General features: G+C 33.7%; 3 protein-coding genes and 1 non-coding gene across 7 annotated transcripts in view; 3 read left to right on the plus strand and 1 right to left on the minus strand.

Moving 5' to 3' along the window:
• The window catches only part of Hmgcr (HMG coenzyme A reductase), a 43261-nt gene extending 42089 nt beyond the window's left edge, over positions 1-1172 (plus strand). For all 4 annotated transcript variants that reach the window (XM_065364155.1, XM_065364156.1, XM_065364154.1 and 1 more), the window contains exon 17: positions 685-1172. In XM_065364155.1, coding sequence (XP_065220227.1) covers positions 685-766 — 82 coding nt within the window. In that variant the 3' untranslated portion in view covers positions 767-1172. The remainder of the gene's footprint in view (positions 1-684) is intronic.
• Positions 124-3333, minus strand: slim (scruin like at the midline). The gene is made up of 3 exons (XM_065364158.1): positions 3142-3333; positions 2321-3031; positions 124-2239 (listed from the first exon to the last, which is right to left on the minus strand). Exons 2-3 carry the CDS (start codon positions 3029-3031, stop codon positions 1700-1702), a joined length of 1251 nt encoding a protein of 416 aa, XP_065220230.1. The 5' UTR covers positions 3142-3333; the 3' UTR covers positions 124-1699.
• Positions 3334-3565: 232 nt separating this feature from the next.
• Positions 3566-3639, plus strand: TRNAI-AAU (transfer RNA isoleucine (anticodon AAU)). Its single transcript has one exon. It is a non-coding gene; the product is annotated as a tRNA-Ile (tRNA).
• Positions 3640-5570: 1931 nt separating this feature from the next.
• LOC135843016 (uncharacterized) lies at positions 5571-12956 on the plus strand. The gene is made up of 8 exons (XM_065360738.1): positions 5571-5836; positions 6125-6161; positions 7603-7829; positions 9584-9802; positions 9905-10051; positions 10530-10732; positions 11116-11283; positions 11885-12956. The coding sequence occupies exons 1-8, from the start codon at positions 5659-5661 to the stop codon at positions 12539-12541; spliced, it is 1836 nt and encodes a 611-aa protein (XP_065216810.1). The 5' UTR covers positions 5571-5658; the 3' UTR covers positions 12542-12956.
• Positions 12957-12975: the final 19 nt, after the last annotated feature.

Raw genomic sequence — 12975 nt, forward strand, 5'->3', positions numbered from 1 at the left:
TTGAATTATTCTGGCTTCTGATGAGTTGGAATAGTTCCTTTGTATAATTATTTAATTCATTATTTAGATACTTAGGTACCTTACTTCATCCTTTACGAGTACAAAAGAAAAGTGCATTCATACTTGATTTTTCAAAGGGTTTATTGACTTATAGTTTACATATTTTACACATCTTAATCTTGAACCATTTATGTTCATCATTTTTACGTACCAAAAAATTATTTATTTTCATTTTGTCTTAGCATAAAACGTTTATATAATATTTCTATCAACTTGAATTTTCAAATTATTTCACGATGATTTCAGTTAATTTGGGGGTTTTGTTTTAAAAAATCACCAATTAAAATCTTTTCAAGTTTTTAAATCGGTGATTTTTTTCTAAACTCGTTCCCAAATTATTTTTTTAAAAATAATACACGATACTTTTAAAGTTTTAAATAATAAATAAATTCTAACACCAGCAAAAAAAAGTTGCGAGGGAATTACCTTAACAATAATTAATCTTGGTCACTAGAATATTTAATTTAAAACAAACAACAATAATATTTAAAAATAGTACGAATTTTAAATCACATTTTTTTTATAGACTCGTAACTTACGATACCTATATTAAAATACATATTAAATAAGTTTTCAACTCGTGTACTCGTAAATTAATTACCCGTCTAATATTGCGAATTACAGAACCTCGCTTTCGGAAAGGAATTCGGCGTCAAATTCAAGAAAATGCAGCGTCGTCAGTGTCGGAAAATGCGTCTCGAATTAGAGAGAAGAAACGAAGAAGAAATATCGTGCCGGAAAATTAATAAATGCTTAAACGCCTCGAAAGACTAGCTTAGTGTTGTTAGATTTACTCGTATTCGATTTGTTTGTCGTGTAAATCGCGTTTTTTTGTTTTCCTTTTTTCTTTTTCATGTTTTATTTAAATATTCCTTTCAAGGGCGATTTTTACATTACGCTGAAAAAAACGAACGAATTCTCGCATTATTTCGTCGATATATATTTTCTTTTTTCATCTTTACATTTCGATTATAAGACTGATTGTTTCATTATTTTTTAAGGTGATAAAACGCTTTTAGCATTAATTAGTTATTTTTGTATTCAACTAAGAAATGTGAAAATTTCGTCGAGTATATATCTTTGTGCTTAAATACAAGTTGAATGTTAATATATTCTCGATATATTTATTTTCTTCGCGTATACGAAATATATTTTCGTACCAGAATTAGTACTATTGACCAGAAAAAAAACCGTGAAATGTAATTTCTACAAATACATTAGCAGGTGAGGGAGGAGAGGAGGGTGAAGCGTGATTTGCGACTGGGAATCTAATAATAAGTATGGTACAGTTTCCAGGGAACGAATTTGATGAAACTGTTTACGATGATAAATTGATGAGTGATGTATAAAATTGTAGATTGTACGATTTCTTCGAACGATTTAAAGTATCAGAATGTTCAAAATACGAAGTCAATTGATGCAAGTCGACGATTGAAGGGTAAAATTGACCGAAAACGTAGATACTTCGTTATATGTAGCTAAACGTTCGATTTTGAATGAAAATAAAACTCGAGTCATCTCCTCGGGAGAAAAAATACCACCCGATTAGATTAGTTAAAGAGATAACTATAGAAAGAATAATTTGAAACCCTGTTTTTTTGTTTGTCGAAAAAAATAATCGCTAATTCGAGTCACACACTCAAACGTCCGGGTAATTTAATTTAATGGCCGATCGTAACCTGGATTCGTCATAAAACGGTAATTGCCAAGATCTAATGTCATCTGGTAACGTAATAATCTTTTTTCGAATATAAAAATCAAGCGCATCCCAGCAAGCATCGGCCAGTCTAGGTATTCTGATCCACGTTGAGAATACATCAGCTGTTCTTTCGTGAGGGTGACCGGTATGACGCTTATTTATAGTAATACCACCAAAGACCACCATTCGGCCATCGGGGGTGCAAGCTGCTGAATGGAAATACGTTCCGTTGGGTAAATTCAAAGAAGTTATACGTTTCCATTCGAGAGTTCTTAAATCAATACGCCAGGTATCGTTGTAAACTGACGAATTATCGTTATAACCGCCGTTGATGAATACTAGAGCTTTATCGTGAGGATCTTGAACACAACCGTGGCACTTTCGTTTCAACGGGAAACCATTATTATCCGTAATTGAAGCATCGCCGATTGATGGTAAAGAAGTCCATTCGTTAGTTTCTAGATTGAATACCGGAATTTCCTGATAAAAACGAGAGATAATTAGTATAACAATTCGACGAATTATTATAATACAAGTTTGGTCGAAGCTGCAAATACTTACATCCAGTTCGAAAGCTTCGAACGATACTCCTCCGCCAAACACATACAAACGGTTATTGTAAAGTACAACTTCGTGTCTATATCTAGCTTCGGGACATTTAGCGCAATTGTCGATATCCTGATCGAATAACTTGAGCCATTGATTCGTTCTTAAATCCAATCTGTACACGTCCATGTAATACTTGAAACCATCGGTGCCTCCGACACTATACAGATGCTTGTTATCTATAGCGATGCTCTGACCATACAGCTGTTTAGGATGTATTTCCTCGGACGTAGGTAAAGGCTTAAAAATCAATTTCGGTTCGCTGTCTTCCAACTTGCACAAATAAACCTTGTTGTTGAAACGATCGCCGAAAGGAAACGCAGTTCCGCCGTAAAGGAATAGGAATTTATCCCACAGAATGGCCGAATTCGATGCTAATTCGTTCGGTAAAGATTCGACTTCTAATTTTTTCCAAGTACGAGACATGAAATCGAACCTCCATACTTCTTTAAATAATGGAGATTCTTCCACTTCGTCGTTCGAATCGGTCGGGTTGAATCCTCCGATAGCGTACATGGAAGCATTCTTGCAAACTATTCGATGACCACTTCGAGGTCTAGGTGGTTTATTGGATTTGGTTTGGTGTAATTTCACGAATTTGAATACTTTCAGCTGGTACATATTTGGATCCGGTTTAGCTGCACGTTTCCGTTTCTTGCCAGCCATCTGAAAAATATACGAATGAAATACGACGTACACGAGGAAGTTGGGTTTGAAGTATGGTTATCTATATACGATGATAAAGAATAGGGCTAAATGTATCCGTGTCAACTTACCAAAAACCTACAACGATAGCTGAACGGCAAATTTCGGAATGAAATGAAATAATCCCCGAGGAAATTCAGATTGGAATAATTTATAAGCCAAAGTTCAACACTAGAAATTTGCTGATAGGATTGTATTTTCGATCATATTATCACCGAAACGAAGGAGAAATTACCCTCCTTTTATGAAGCAGATCGGTTACGGTGAGATATTCGGATCTGTGGGACGAAGTTTTTTCGATGGAAAATTGGAAAATTCTAATTTTTTGAGTCAATTTGGCTCAAATTTGGAGTTTGAAGGTTTAAAGGAGCTGTTTTGAACGAAAGCTTTGGTTTTATATAGAATATTTGAACTATGAGACGATATTCGGTGATTTTTCAAGGGCGATTTGCGTCGTTGCCTGGAGTATTTAAAAAATGACCAGTTTGAATAGCTGGCCCATTAGCTCAGTTGGTTAGAGCGTCGTGCTAATAACGCGAAGGTCGTGGGTTCGATCCCCCCATGGGCCAAATTTTTTGGTCTTAGATGCTACGTTAGTGCGTTTTTATGGCTTTTTTATGACTGTAATCGAGTTAATTTTCAATTTTTTTCCCAATTGAAAATAATATTATCAAGTTTTGCCATTTGGAACGATACTGGTTGAAAAAAAAACGGAAATATGTAGTCAGATTCGAATTTACTCATTCAGAATTAGCTATTAAAGAAGTAGAAATCGACACTATATAATCACATAACCATAGGGACCAGCAATAAAAAAATAAAAATTAGGTTCATTTATAATAAATCGTTGTATTTTTTCGAACCTGTCATACTAGTGGTCAGTCATACTTTTTCAAGAAATGTCTGTGATTTTTTAAAAAATTAATTTGAGTTTTCATCTTTAATCTTTCTTTAACATCCAACGAGAAGTAAAATTAAATTAAATCGCATGGATCAACCAACATTTTAAAATAGATTTTAATTCACATATGTAGCTTGTAAAAATTGTGTTTTTGAATATTTTCAAAATTTATCTCAATTGTTATATTTAATAATTTAGTCTTTGGTTTAGTTTACATTGCTAACTCACTCTAAAATTATAGATTTTTTTCATTAAATTATAAAGATAGATCATTTTCAAATTTCAACTTCTACATAATCATTTATCAAACTAAATTTAAAAAAAAATTATCCTGGCGAAATCTAAAAAATGTTGAATGATTTTTATTTTAAAAAATTGATTAAAATGTCACTACATAAAATGAGTACCTTATAATACGGAATTTTGTATCAAGTAGGTATTCAAAAATTAACGATTTTTTTCAATTTGAAAAATTGAACAAAATTGAAAAATAATTTTTTAATTCAAAGTAAAAAATAATACCAGACAACAAGAATGTTTTTATTTTGTTTAAATTATAACTTTTTTACTAATGGTGTTTTCATACCTACATACCTAGGTACCTAATTATTTTTCTTGAAATTTATGGGCAGCTCAATATAATTTTGTTCATTTCAATCCAATGTATTTTTATCTACTTTTCTATTTTTTATTTTTTAGTTTTTTATAATAAAAATGCTTTGAATTTTAAAAACTGATTAGCCATAACGCCATAAGCCTGTGTTAAAATCAATAATTTTAGGAAATCGCCGTTCAAGATTCTGAAGAGTTTCATTAAAAAGTTTTGATTTATTAAGAGAACGAGGACAAATTTTTTCGAATTCCAATATTCAGTCAGTAAAATAAGAAAGTAAATTTATGCAATTAAAAAAAACAGAAATTTACATTTTTATGACATGTATTTTTGGAACAATGAGTGATCATATTCATTTCAAATCAAAATCGGATGATAAAAAATGAAAAATTCTCCGATTTTTATTTTCAGTATATTACATAAAATTCCAATGCCAACTTTTCAAACTGATGAGGAGAATCGTTCCTTTCATCAAACGTCCATTTTTCACGTCCTAATTACTTTGAAGAACTGTGCACTTTTTCATGTCAATAAATCATATTTTTTAAAAATTAATTCGACGAATTTTTCAATTAAAATGCGTTCTCTATTTTTCAGTTGATAGAAGCATTCAAGTTTTTGGGATTTTGTCTTTTGAAGAAATTTCATACGGGAAACTAGACTCTGGAAAATCTACGATCGTTTCTTGCAACAAAAAAATCTGGATAAAAAAATGTCTTACAGTGCTAGGTACCTTATACCTACCTACTTAATAGGTATTAGGTACATACATACCTATTTTAGAACAACTGGACTACGCGTATAGAAATTCTTCGCAGTGATCGTACGCATGTATGTTCATTGTATATTGGTAATGACCTTTTTCAACCTTTGGATACATGTATGCTGATTATCAGATATTTTCATGTATATGCTACTTTGTGACATCGATAAATTATCATACATTACAACAGTTGTAATCAAGTAAAGCTACGTTTTAAATTTAAGTAGCACTATCGCCTGTTTACAAAAGGCTCACTATAGGGGAAAGGAAAAAAATGTTATTTGACGACACTATAACCTAAGCTAAGCGAAATGAACTGCCTCGAAAACAATGAAAACAGTCTCAGTTTGTTTAGTCTTCTGTTCTCTGCATCTATTTTTCATTTATTACGTGTTTTTTCAAACATGGTGAAAATGATTTGTTTTAATAATGGTATTGTGCATGTTTTCACCTGTTTATTTTTATTATATCTTAATCCAAACTCCATAGGTAAGTTTCAAGACAATTGGTTTGTGCAATGCGACCTTATTTACTTAAACTTAAGAAAATCACAGGGAATGATGAGTGCAAGATAGATAGGTAATTTTGTATGATGCAAAAAACAGCGTTGACACCTTCGATGATTTGAAAAAATCATTTTCTGCTTGATTTTTGCTGAAGCAGTAGTTGATTCAACTCCCTTATAACGAAAATTTGCATTAATGCTCCATTTGAAGGAACTTAGTTTATCCGAATTTGTGATTTAACAAACTCATGTTCATCAATTTTTCTTTTCAGTCTTGTGTGATGAAGTAAAAGAGCTAAATAGTACACCGTAAGTAACATTAACTTGCAAAGAATTATTTACACACTTATGAACATAGTACCTCTACCTACCTATTAATATTTTTAACTAAGAAAATATTCCAACGAGAACAAAAATTTTTGGCGATATGTAAATTCGGCACACGATAAGCAGTCACTCCACTGCAGGGAGTAATGACACCTGTATATTCGGGACACCTGAAAAAATCAAATAAGTTGGAGATTCAACCAAGTATTAAGGTATGTACAGTACCTACTTGGTAAGATTCGTGTAAATTTTAAATTAAAATCATATACCTATACGTAAAGTAAGCTAAACATTAGCTGACAAGGCTCGTCACCTTCGATTTGACTGAAATTTGGCCCACTGAAAGTAGTATTGTGTCACCCGCACCCCAAAACCAAATTTTCAGCTGCCAAAATTGATTTTTTGAATTTTGGCGAATTTCTGAAAATAGCTGAAATAGCCTAAGTACGTACATATTTACTGACAAAGTTTTCATAAAAATGGCAAACCACGAGATAAAAATTTGAAATTGGCGGGAAATTTTTGTCAGTATGACGAATTTACAGGCAAAAAGTGAGAATGTGCCGAATTTACATCTTTCCAAATTTTTGACCCGGACGAATGGGTATTGATGAAGGGGCCCACTCACACCCCAGCCAAAATTTCAAGCGCCAAAATTCATTTTTCAATTTCAGCGAATTATGAGAGTCGAAAATGAGCAAAATCAAAATTTTACCAAAATAATTAAAGCAGCTAAAATTTGGTTTGTACCCTATTTCCGCTCTGTCGAGTTGATAAGTGATGGTTTGAAATCGTTGTGCAGTCTTCAGCGGATTTTTGGATCCTCTAGTTACGTTTTTTTGTGTCCAAAAATATATAAATAAAAAATGAAAAGAAATCAAAATCCGCTGAATATTGCAGAGCTGTTCAAATTCATCACCGCAATCTACTCGGGAGGTCGAAAATCGGGCACAAACCAACTTTCAGCATTTTTCGGACCTATCAAACATTTTAGAGTACCTATTTTGGAATTGGCAATGGGGCTAAAAAAAAACCGGCGTCACTGCATTCCAAAATATTCTCCTATAGCTTCCAAATGGAGAGTGTTCTTTGATTTTGACGGAAATAGCCTAAATAGACACAGAATCTCCAAATAGGTATCTTTTGGAATTAAGCTTTCTACCACAGCAGGATGGGTAGGTACCAAAGCGAAAAAAAATCACAATTTTTTAGAAAATTATGTACCGCTCTCTGAGGATCCATTATCGCTCCTCCAACAGTACCACCAGATCTAAAACATTTTCTGACTGACTTTCAACTCAAAATGAAGGGTCCCCTGAATTGGGGCAGAATCATCCTCAGACAATTTTTTTTGCGATCCACCCTCATCATATTAAAAATATAAAATCATACCTAACATGAAATCTTGTGATCTTATCTGCAGCAACATTTGTGAAGTACCCATCTTATCACCCCATACAAATAACACATACACATGTATCAAAAACATCAAGAATGAATCAAAATCATCTTGTGTTTCAAATGGAACAGTTTTCGAATCGACGGTGATTAAAATCACGTGCGATCCTGGTTATTCTGTAAATGGTGAAGATGCATTGGTATCCGTTTGCTACAATAATGAATGGGTTCCCCCCATAAAAGGATGCATTAGTAAGTGTATACAACATTAGTAACTCCTCATTCATAATACGTTCTACAGTGTGACACAAAAGTAGTGCTCGGTGGCTTTCATTTCTAAGTGGAAAGTGGAAAGAGGTAGCGAGATGAATGAAGCGGCGTTGAGTAGGGAAAAATAAGGTTTTTCAAAAGCAACCTTGAAAATTTCAGGCCCATGTACAGGGTGCCCACAAATTGAAAAACCAGTTTGGTCAAAAAATTCAAACTGGTTTTTACTGGCGCAATGTATTCTACACACTAAGGCAACAAAAACGTGATATGAACTTTTTGAAACCAGTTCATTAATTTGCAACCAGTTGACAAAAAATACCCAAAAATGGTTGATAGAAAAAGTTGTAGAGCGTGAAAAATTACACATTTCTGTCTAATCAAATTTAGAAACCGGTTCATTGGTTCGCATTTAGCAACCGGTTTTTTACAATCATCTAAAAATTGAAGAAAGAGAAATAGTTTGAAAAAAAGTTGTAGAGCGTGAAAAATTGAACCATTTTTGCTGATTGGATTTTGAACCCGGTTCATCAATTTGCAACCAGTTATCAAAAATTACCTAACAATTGGAGATTGCGAAAAAAGCTTGAAACAGAAGTTGTATAACGGGGGCATGAAAAATTACACAAGTCTGTTAAATTACATTTTGAAACTGGTTTATTGGTTCGCATTTAGCAACCAGTTTTTCACAATCACCTGAAAATTGATAATGGAGAAAAAAGCTTGCAACAAAAGTTGTAGGCCTAGGGTGTGAATCTGTGAAAAATTACACAACTCTGTTCAACGCAGTGCTATAGTGCCACATACTAGGAGGTGGTCATCATTTTGTGTCTAAGTATCTGCACTCTGCAGTCCGGACACTTCACATCCTCCTGGATGCCTCATCTGGTAAGCTTTACTGCTGTCTTAGCGCATCCAGCTTGGATCCTGTTTAGTGTGAGCCACTCTGCATAAGGCAATTTGTGTCCATTTGCCAAGTTCTCGCTACATGTGGCCCCCTCAAGGTCTGACCATCTATTCTCTCTTCCCTGCACAGGGTCCACAACTCCACAACCATTACACGCGTCTCCCTCACAAAACTCTTTCTGGACTTCAGTCTTGGGGTCGCATGTAAGTATTTGGCTGAACATGACATAGTGTGGGTCCTGTTCTATCTTTGCTCTTTCTATATCAGTTGCTACAGACTGCCTCATCCCAGGAGGTGTGATGCCATATATTCTTGGTAGGTGTTTAACATTAGTTGGTCTGAGGCATCCGGACACAATTCTCATGGTGGTGTTAAGGGCGATGTCGACCTTCTTGGCATGTGTGGATCAGTCCCAGGCAGGACATCCATATTCTGCTGTGTAGAGTAACACAGTGCCATAGACGTTGCCCTGTTTCTGCAGTAAGTTGTTTCTAGTTACCTTCATTTTTGATTTTTGTTTTCTCACAGTGCCTCTTATATGCGAGTGTTTTATCAAGCGTGATACCAATGGTACTTGGGGTTTTCACAGTTCTCCAGCTGCACTCCTCCCCATTACCAACTTCAATGTACACTTTGCCTTAGCATTCTTTAGATGGAAGCTGCACACCTGAATTAAACCAGTTTGAATTTTTTTACCAAACTGGTTTTTCAATTTGTGGGCACCGCCCTTATTTTTCCCTACTCAGCGCCACTTCATTCATCTCACTAGCTCTTTCCACTTAGAAATAGAAGCCAACGAGCACTAATTTACCTTTCATTTTTATAAATGTAGAAAAGTGTGAAAAGCTAAATCCTGTAAACGTTCACTTGGAATGCTTTCGTAAAAATATTTCCATTCCTTGCGATGAAAAATTTCTACTCCCTGGAGTGACAGTGCGTCCAACATGCAAATACCTCAACACATTAGGAGTTCAATCATACCCTGGTCATCCAGAAATACAGTGTCTAGAAGATGGAAACTGGGATAGTGATTTGCATTCCTGTGTTCCAGGTAACCTGTGATGATTTTAATGCGCATTTACCTACATAATGAGATTTGAGATGAAAGCACTTCAAGAATAGACATGCAGTTACACGTTAATTTCATTTATAGGCTACCCTCCCGTAGATTGCGGTCAATTACCAAAAAACCCACCTGATTCACAAACCTTGGGCATGCCATGGGATGTTGCCATTCTCCGACCAGATAAAGGAAATATATGCTTCGGCACTATCATAAGTTCCAGAGTAATTCTAACCTGTAAGTTGAAACTTCGTGTGTTCTAGTTCTAGACTACCTCTTAAAGAAATTGTGAATTGTGGTGGTAACATGTAGCTACAGGGTGCCCAGAAATATCGGGTACCCCTAAAAAAGTTTTCTGCCAAAAACTTCGGTTGGTCACAGTGAATGATAATAATGATAGCACATGATTGGTTGTTGGACTGGAGAGATAACATTCCACCAATCATATGCATCTATTTCACGTTGCCCGGGTTGCCAACCTATACTTTTAATGATAAACTTTCTTTAGGGTACCCGATATTTCTGGGCACCCTGTAGCTAGCTACCTACCTAGTATACGTACCTACTGGTCTCGTTTATTTGACTCAAGTGTGAATTTTCCCATCCCTTTGGATTTGTGCTTAAAATATGTACTATGATTCGTACCTATGTATAATTTTTTCTTTGTATGTTGCCGAAGTGACTAATGAACAATGTTATTGTTCTTTACATTAAGCTGAATTCTGCATGCTCGCCAGCGTTTCTGCTATACATGAATATGAATCTTTGAGCCGAAACCCCTTGGATCCAGCAATTTTCGTAGTAGCAATTGTGAATGATATAGATTATCACAAAAATCGAACATGGTGGAGCAGTCTAAAGTATTATGCATCCGAATTGAACCTTTTTAGGAAATATAATCATTTTACAGCACTAATGGTAAGATACTTACCGTATTGTACATCTTTTTTGATCAAATTTTTCAAGGTGATAAAGTACCTAGGCAAGAAAAAATTCACTGAAATGGGAAGCTGAAGACATGTAGGATAGGAATTTATCATCAACCTTTGCATTCAAGTGGGCAATTCCATGTACATACATATTTATATTCTTCCCTATGGACATTCTTACCATCAATTTACTAAGTAATAATTATCAATGAGTGAATTCAACATTTCTGATAAAATTGCTTCAAATAGGTGCCTATTTTTATTTTTTTTCTGAGGTGTTTACCTAGGTTGTGGTCAAAACGTTTGTACCTAGTCTTTAAATGAAATTCAATAATAGATAATTTACTTAGGTACTGTATTATAATGTTATAGATTAAAGAATTTCGTTATTTCAAGCATGGAAATCAAGACAAATCCCTATTTCATGATGCATTAATAGTCATTATGGAAAAAGAAATCAATTTCAACTCGCAAGTTTATCCAGCTTGTGTTCAGTGGGAAAACCCCAAAAAACTAAATATTACTACTGGAATAGCAAAGGTAAAGTTCTTTAATAGGTAATTTTATACCTATTTGTATTCAAGTATGTGATTACAACACGTTCTTCTGGAGTTAGACTGTGCAACATTATCTGCAGTGGCGATTCCAGACAATTTGAACAGGTGCGCCATTCATTCCGAAAGAAATTAAAATTTTGTGAGAAAGTTGATTTTACACCTACTCGCATCCTAGAATATGTTTTGAGAATACAAAAAACGAGGGACAAAATAATAGCAAAATATCAAATTTAAATTGAATTTTAGTAATCAGTTGGATCTTTAAGGAGAACAAGCCTCAGCCTCACATATAAACAACTTTTATTAAATTATAAATCTGAAAAATTTAACTCAACTGAAATCAATTTTGCTAGCTTCAGCTAGGTAGGTATAGATATATAAAATTAATTTTGTCAACGTAAATATTTGAAAAAATTTCGCAACAAATTGTTATCTTGAAAATGTACGAGTAATTACAATTACTTATCTATAATATACGAGTAAATGTTCATATTTCAGATGATATTATGGTAAAATAGCGAGTCAGTTTGCCGGAATGGGTACATACTTTTTAAAATAATGACTGCTATACATTTCAATTTCAGGTACAACAATTCAATGCAGCCAAAGAAGGATTCAGTTACAAAGATTATTCTTTCATGAGCCATGACACATGCCAAGAAAACCCATCATATCCTTACTTGGTGTTCGTCTGGGCAAATCTCATGTATGGTATCGATGAGGTAAACGGAGACCGCAATGATACTAAATTATACAGAAAAAGCAATAATCAAACTGCTTTCCACGAAGGAAAATGGTTTTGTCTAGAGCTGAAGGAAAATGAATTGAACGATCCTATGACTGTAAGCGGTAGCGGGGTTATGATTGAAAAAGATCATCGCTATTTTATTCGAGGAATTGTAGGAGAAGCGCTTTTCAGAAATCAATCAAACAATGATGCTCTTTTCAAAAGTTTCATGAATGAAATTCGTAACATGGCAAACATGTCATCTGAAGACTTTTCAAAAAGTATTTCTGATGCAATAATCAACGGGTCATTTGATCATAACTATGTTGAGCAATTAGTCTTCTTGTTTAAATATAACTTTACAAGTCTTCTGCGAAATCATCTTAAACGAGTTGAAGCTGAGTTGACGAATCAACCAGAAAAGTTAGTTGTTGTTACAGATATAGCTGACTATGTAGATTGGATCAAACATGTTGTAGCTGAAGTTGACCCATATTTTAATACTAGCACATAGAGAGCGAATGTTTTTTAAAACCGGTTTAGATTTTTCGAAAGAAAAATAAGTAGGTGGATACTTGGAACCACTAGAAAAAAATTGCAATAAGTACAGAAAGAATTTAAGAATAAAATTGGTTTAACAAAACTGTTATTATCGAATGATAATGAATAACAAAAAAATAAAATTAAAAAAAAACAAGCAGATGCTTATGAATTAAAAAAAAATATATTATATCAAAAAATAGTTCTGAAAAACTCCAAATTTTATATAAAAATTAGCGATTTTTCACAATTTGAAAAATAATTTTATAATTTAAAATAGAAATACCAGGCAACAAAAATGCTTACAATTTTTTTATTTTGTTCAAATTATAACTTTTTAAATTAAGTGGTATAGGTACGTAGTGTTTTAATACCATATTATAATTTTCTTGGAATTTATGTGCAGCT

This window comes from Planococcus citri, chromosome 4 (genome assembly GCF_950023065.1).
Source record: "Planococcus citri chromosome 4, ihPlaCitr1.1, whole genome shotgun sequence".
Classification (NCBI taxonomy): Eukaryota; Metazoa; Arthropoda; class Insecta; order Hemiptera; family Pseudococcidae; genus Planococcus; species Planococcus citri.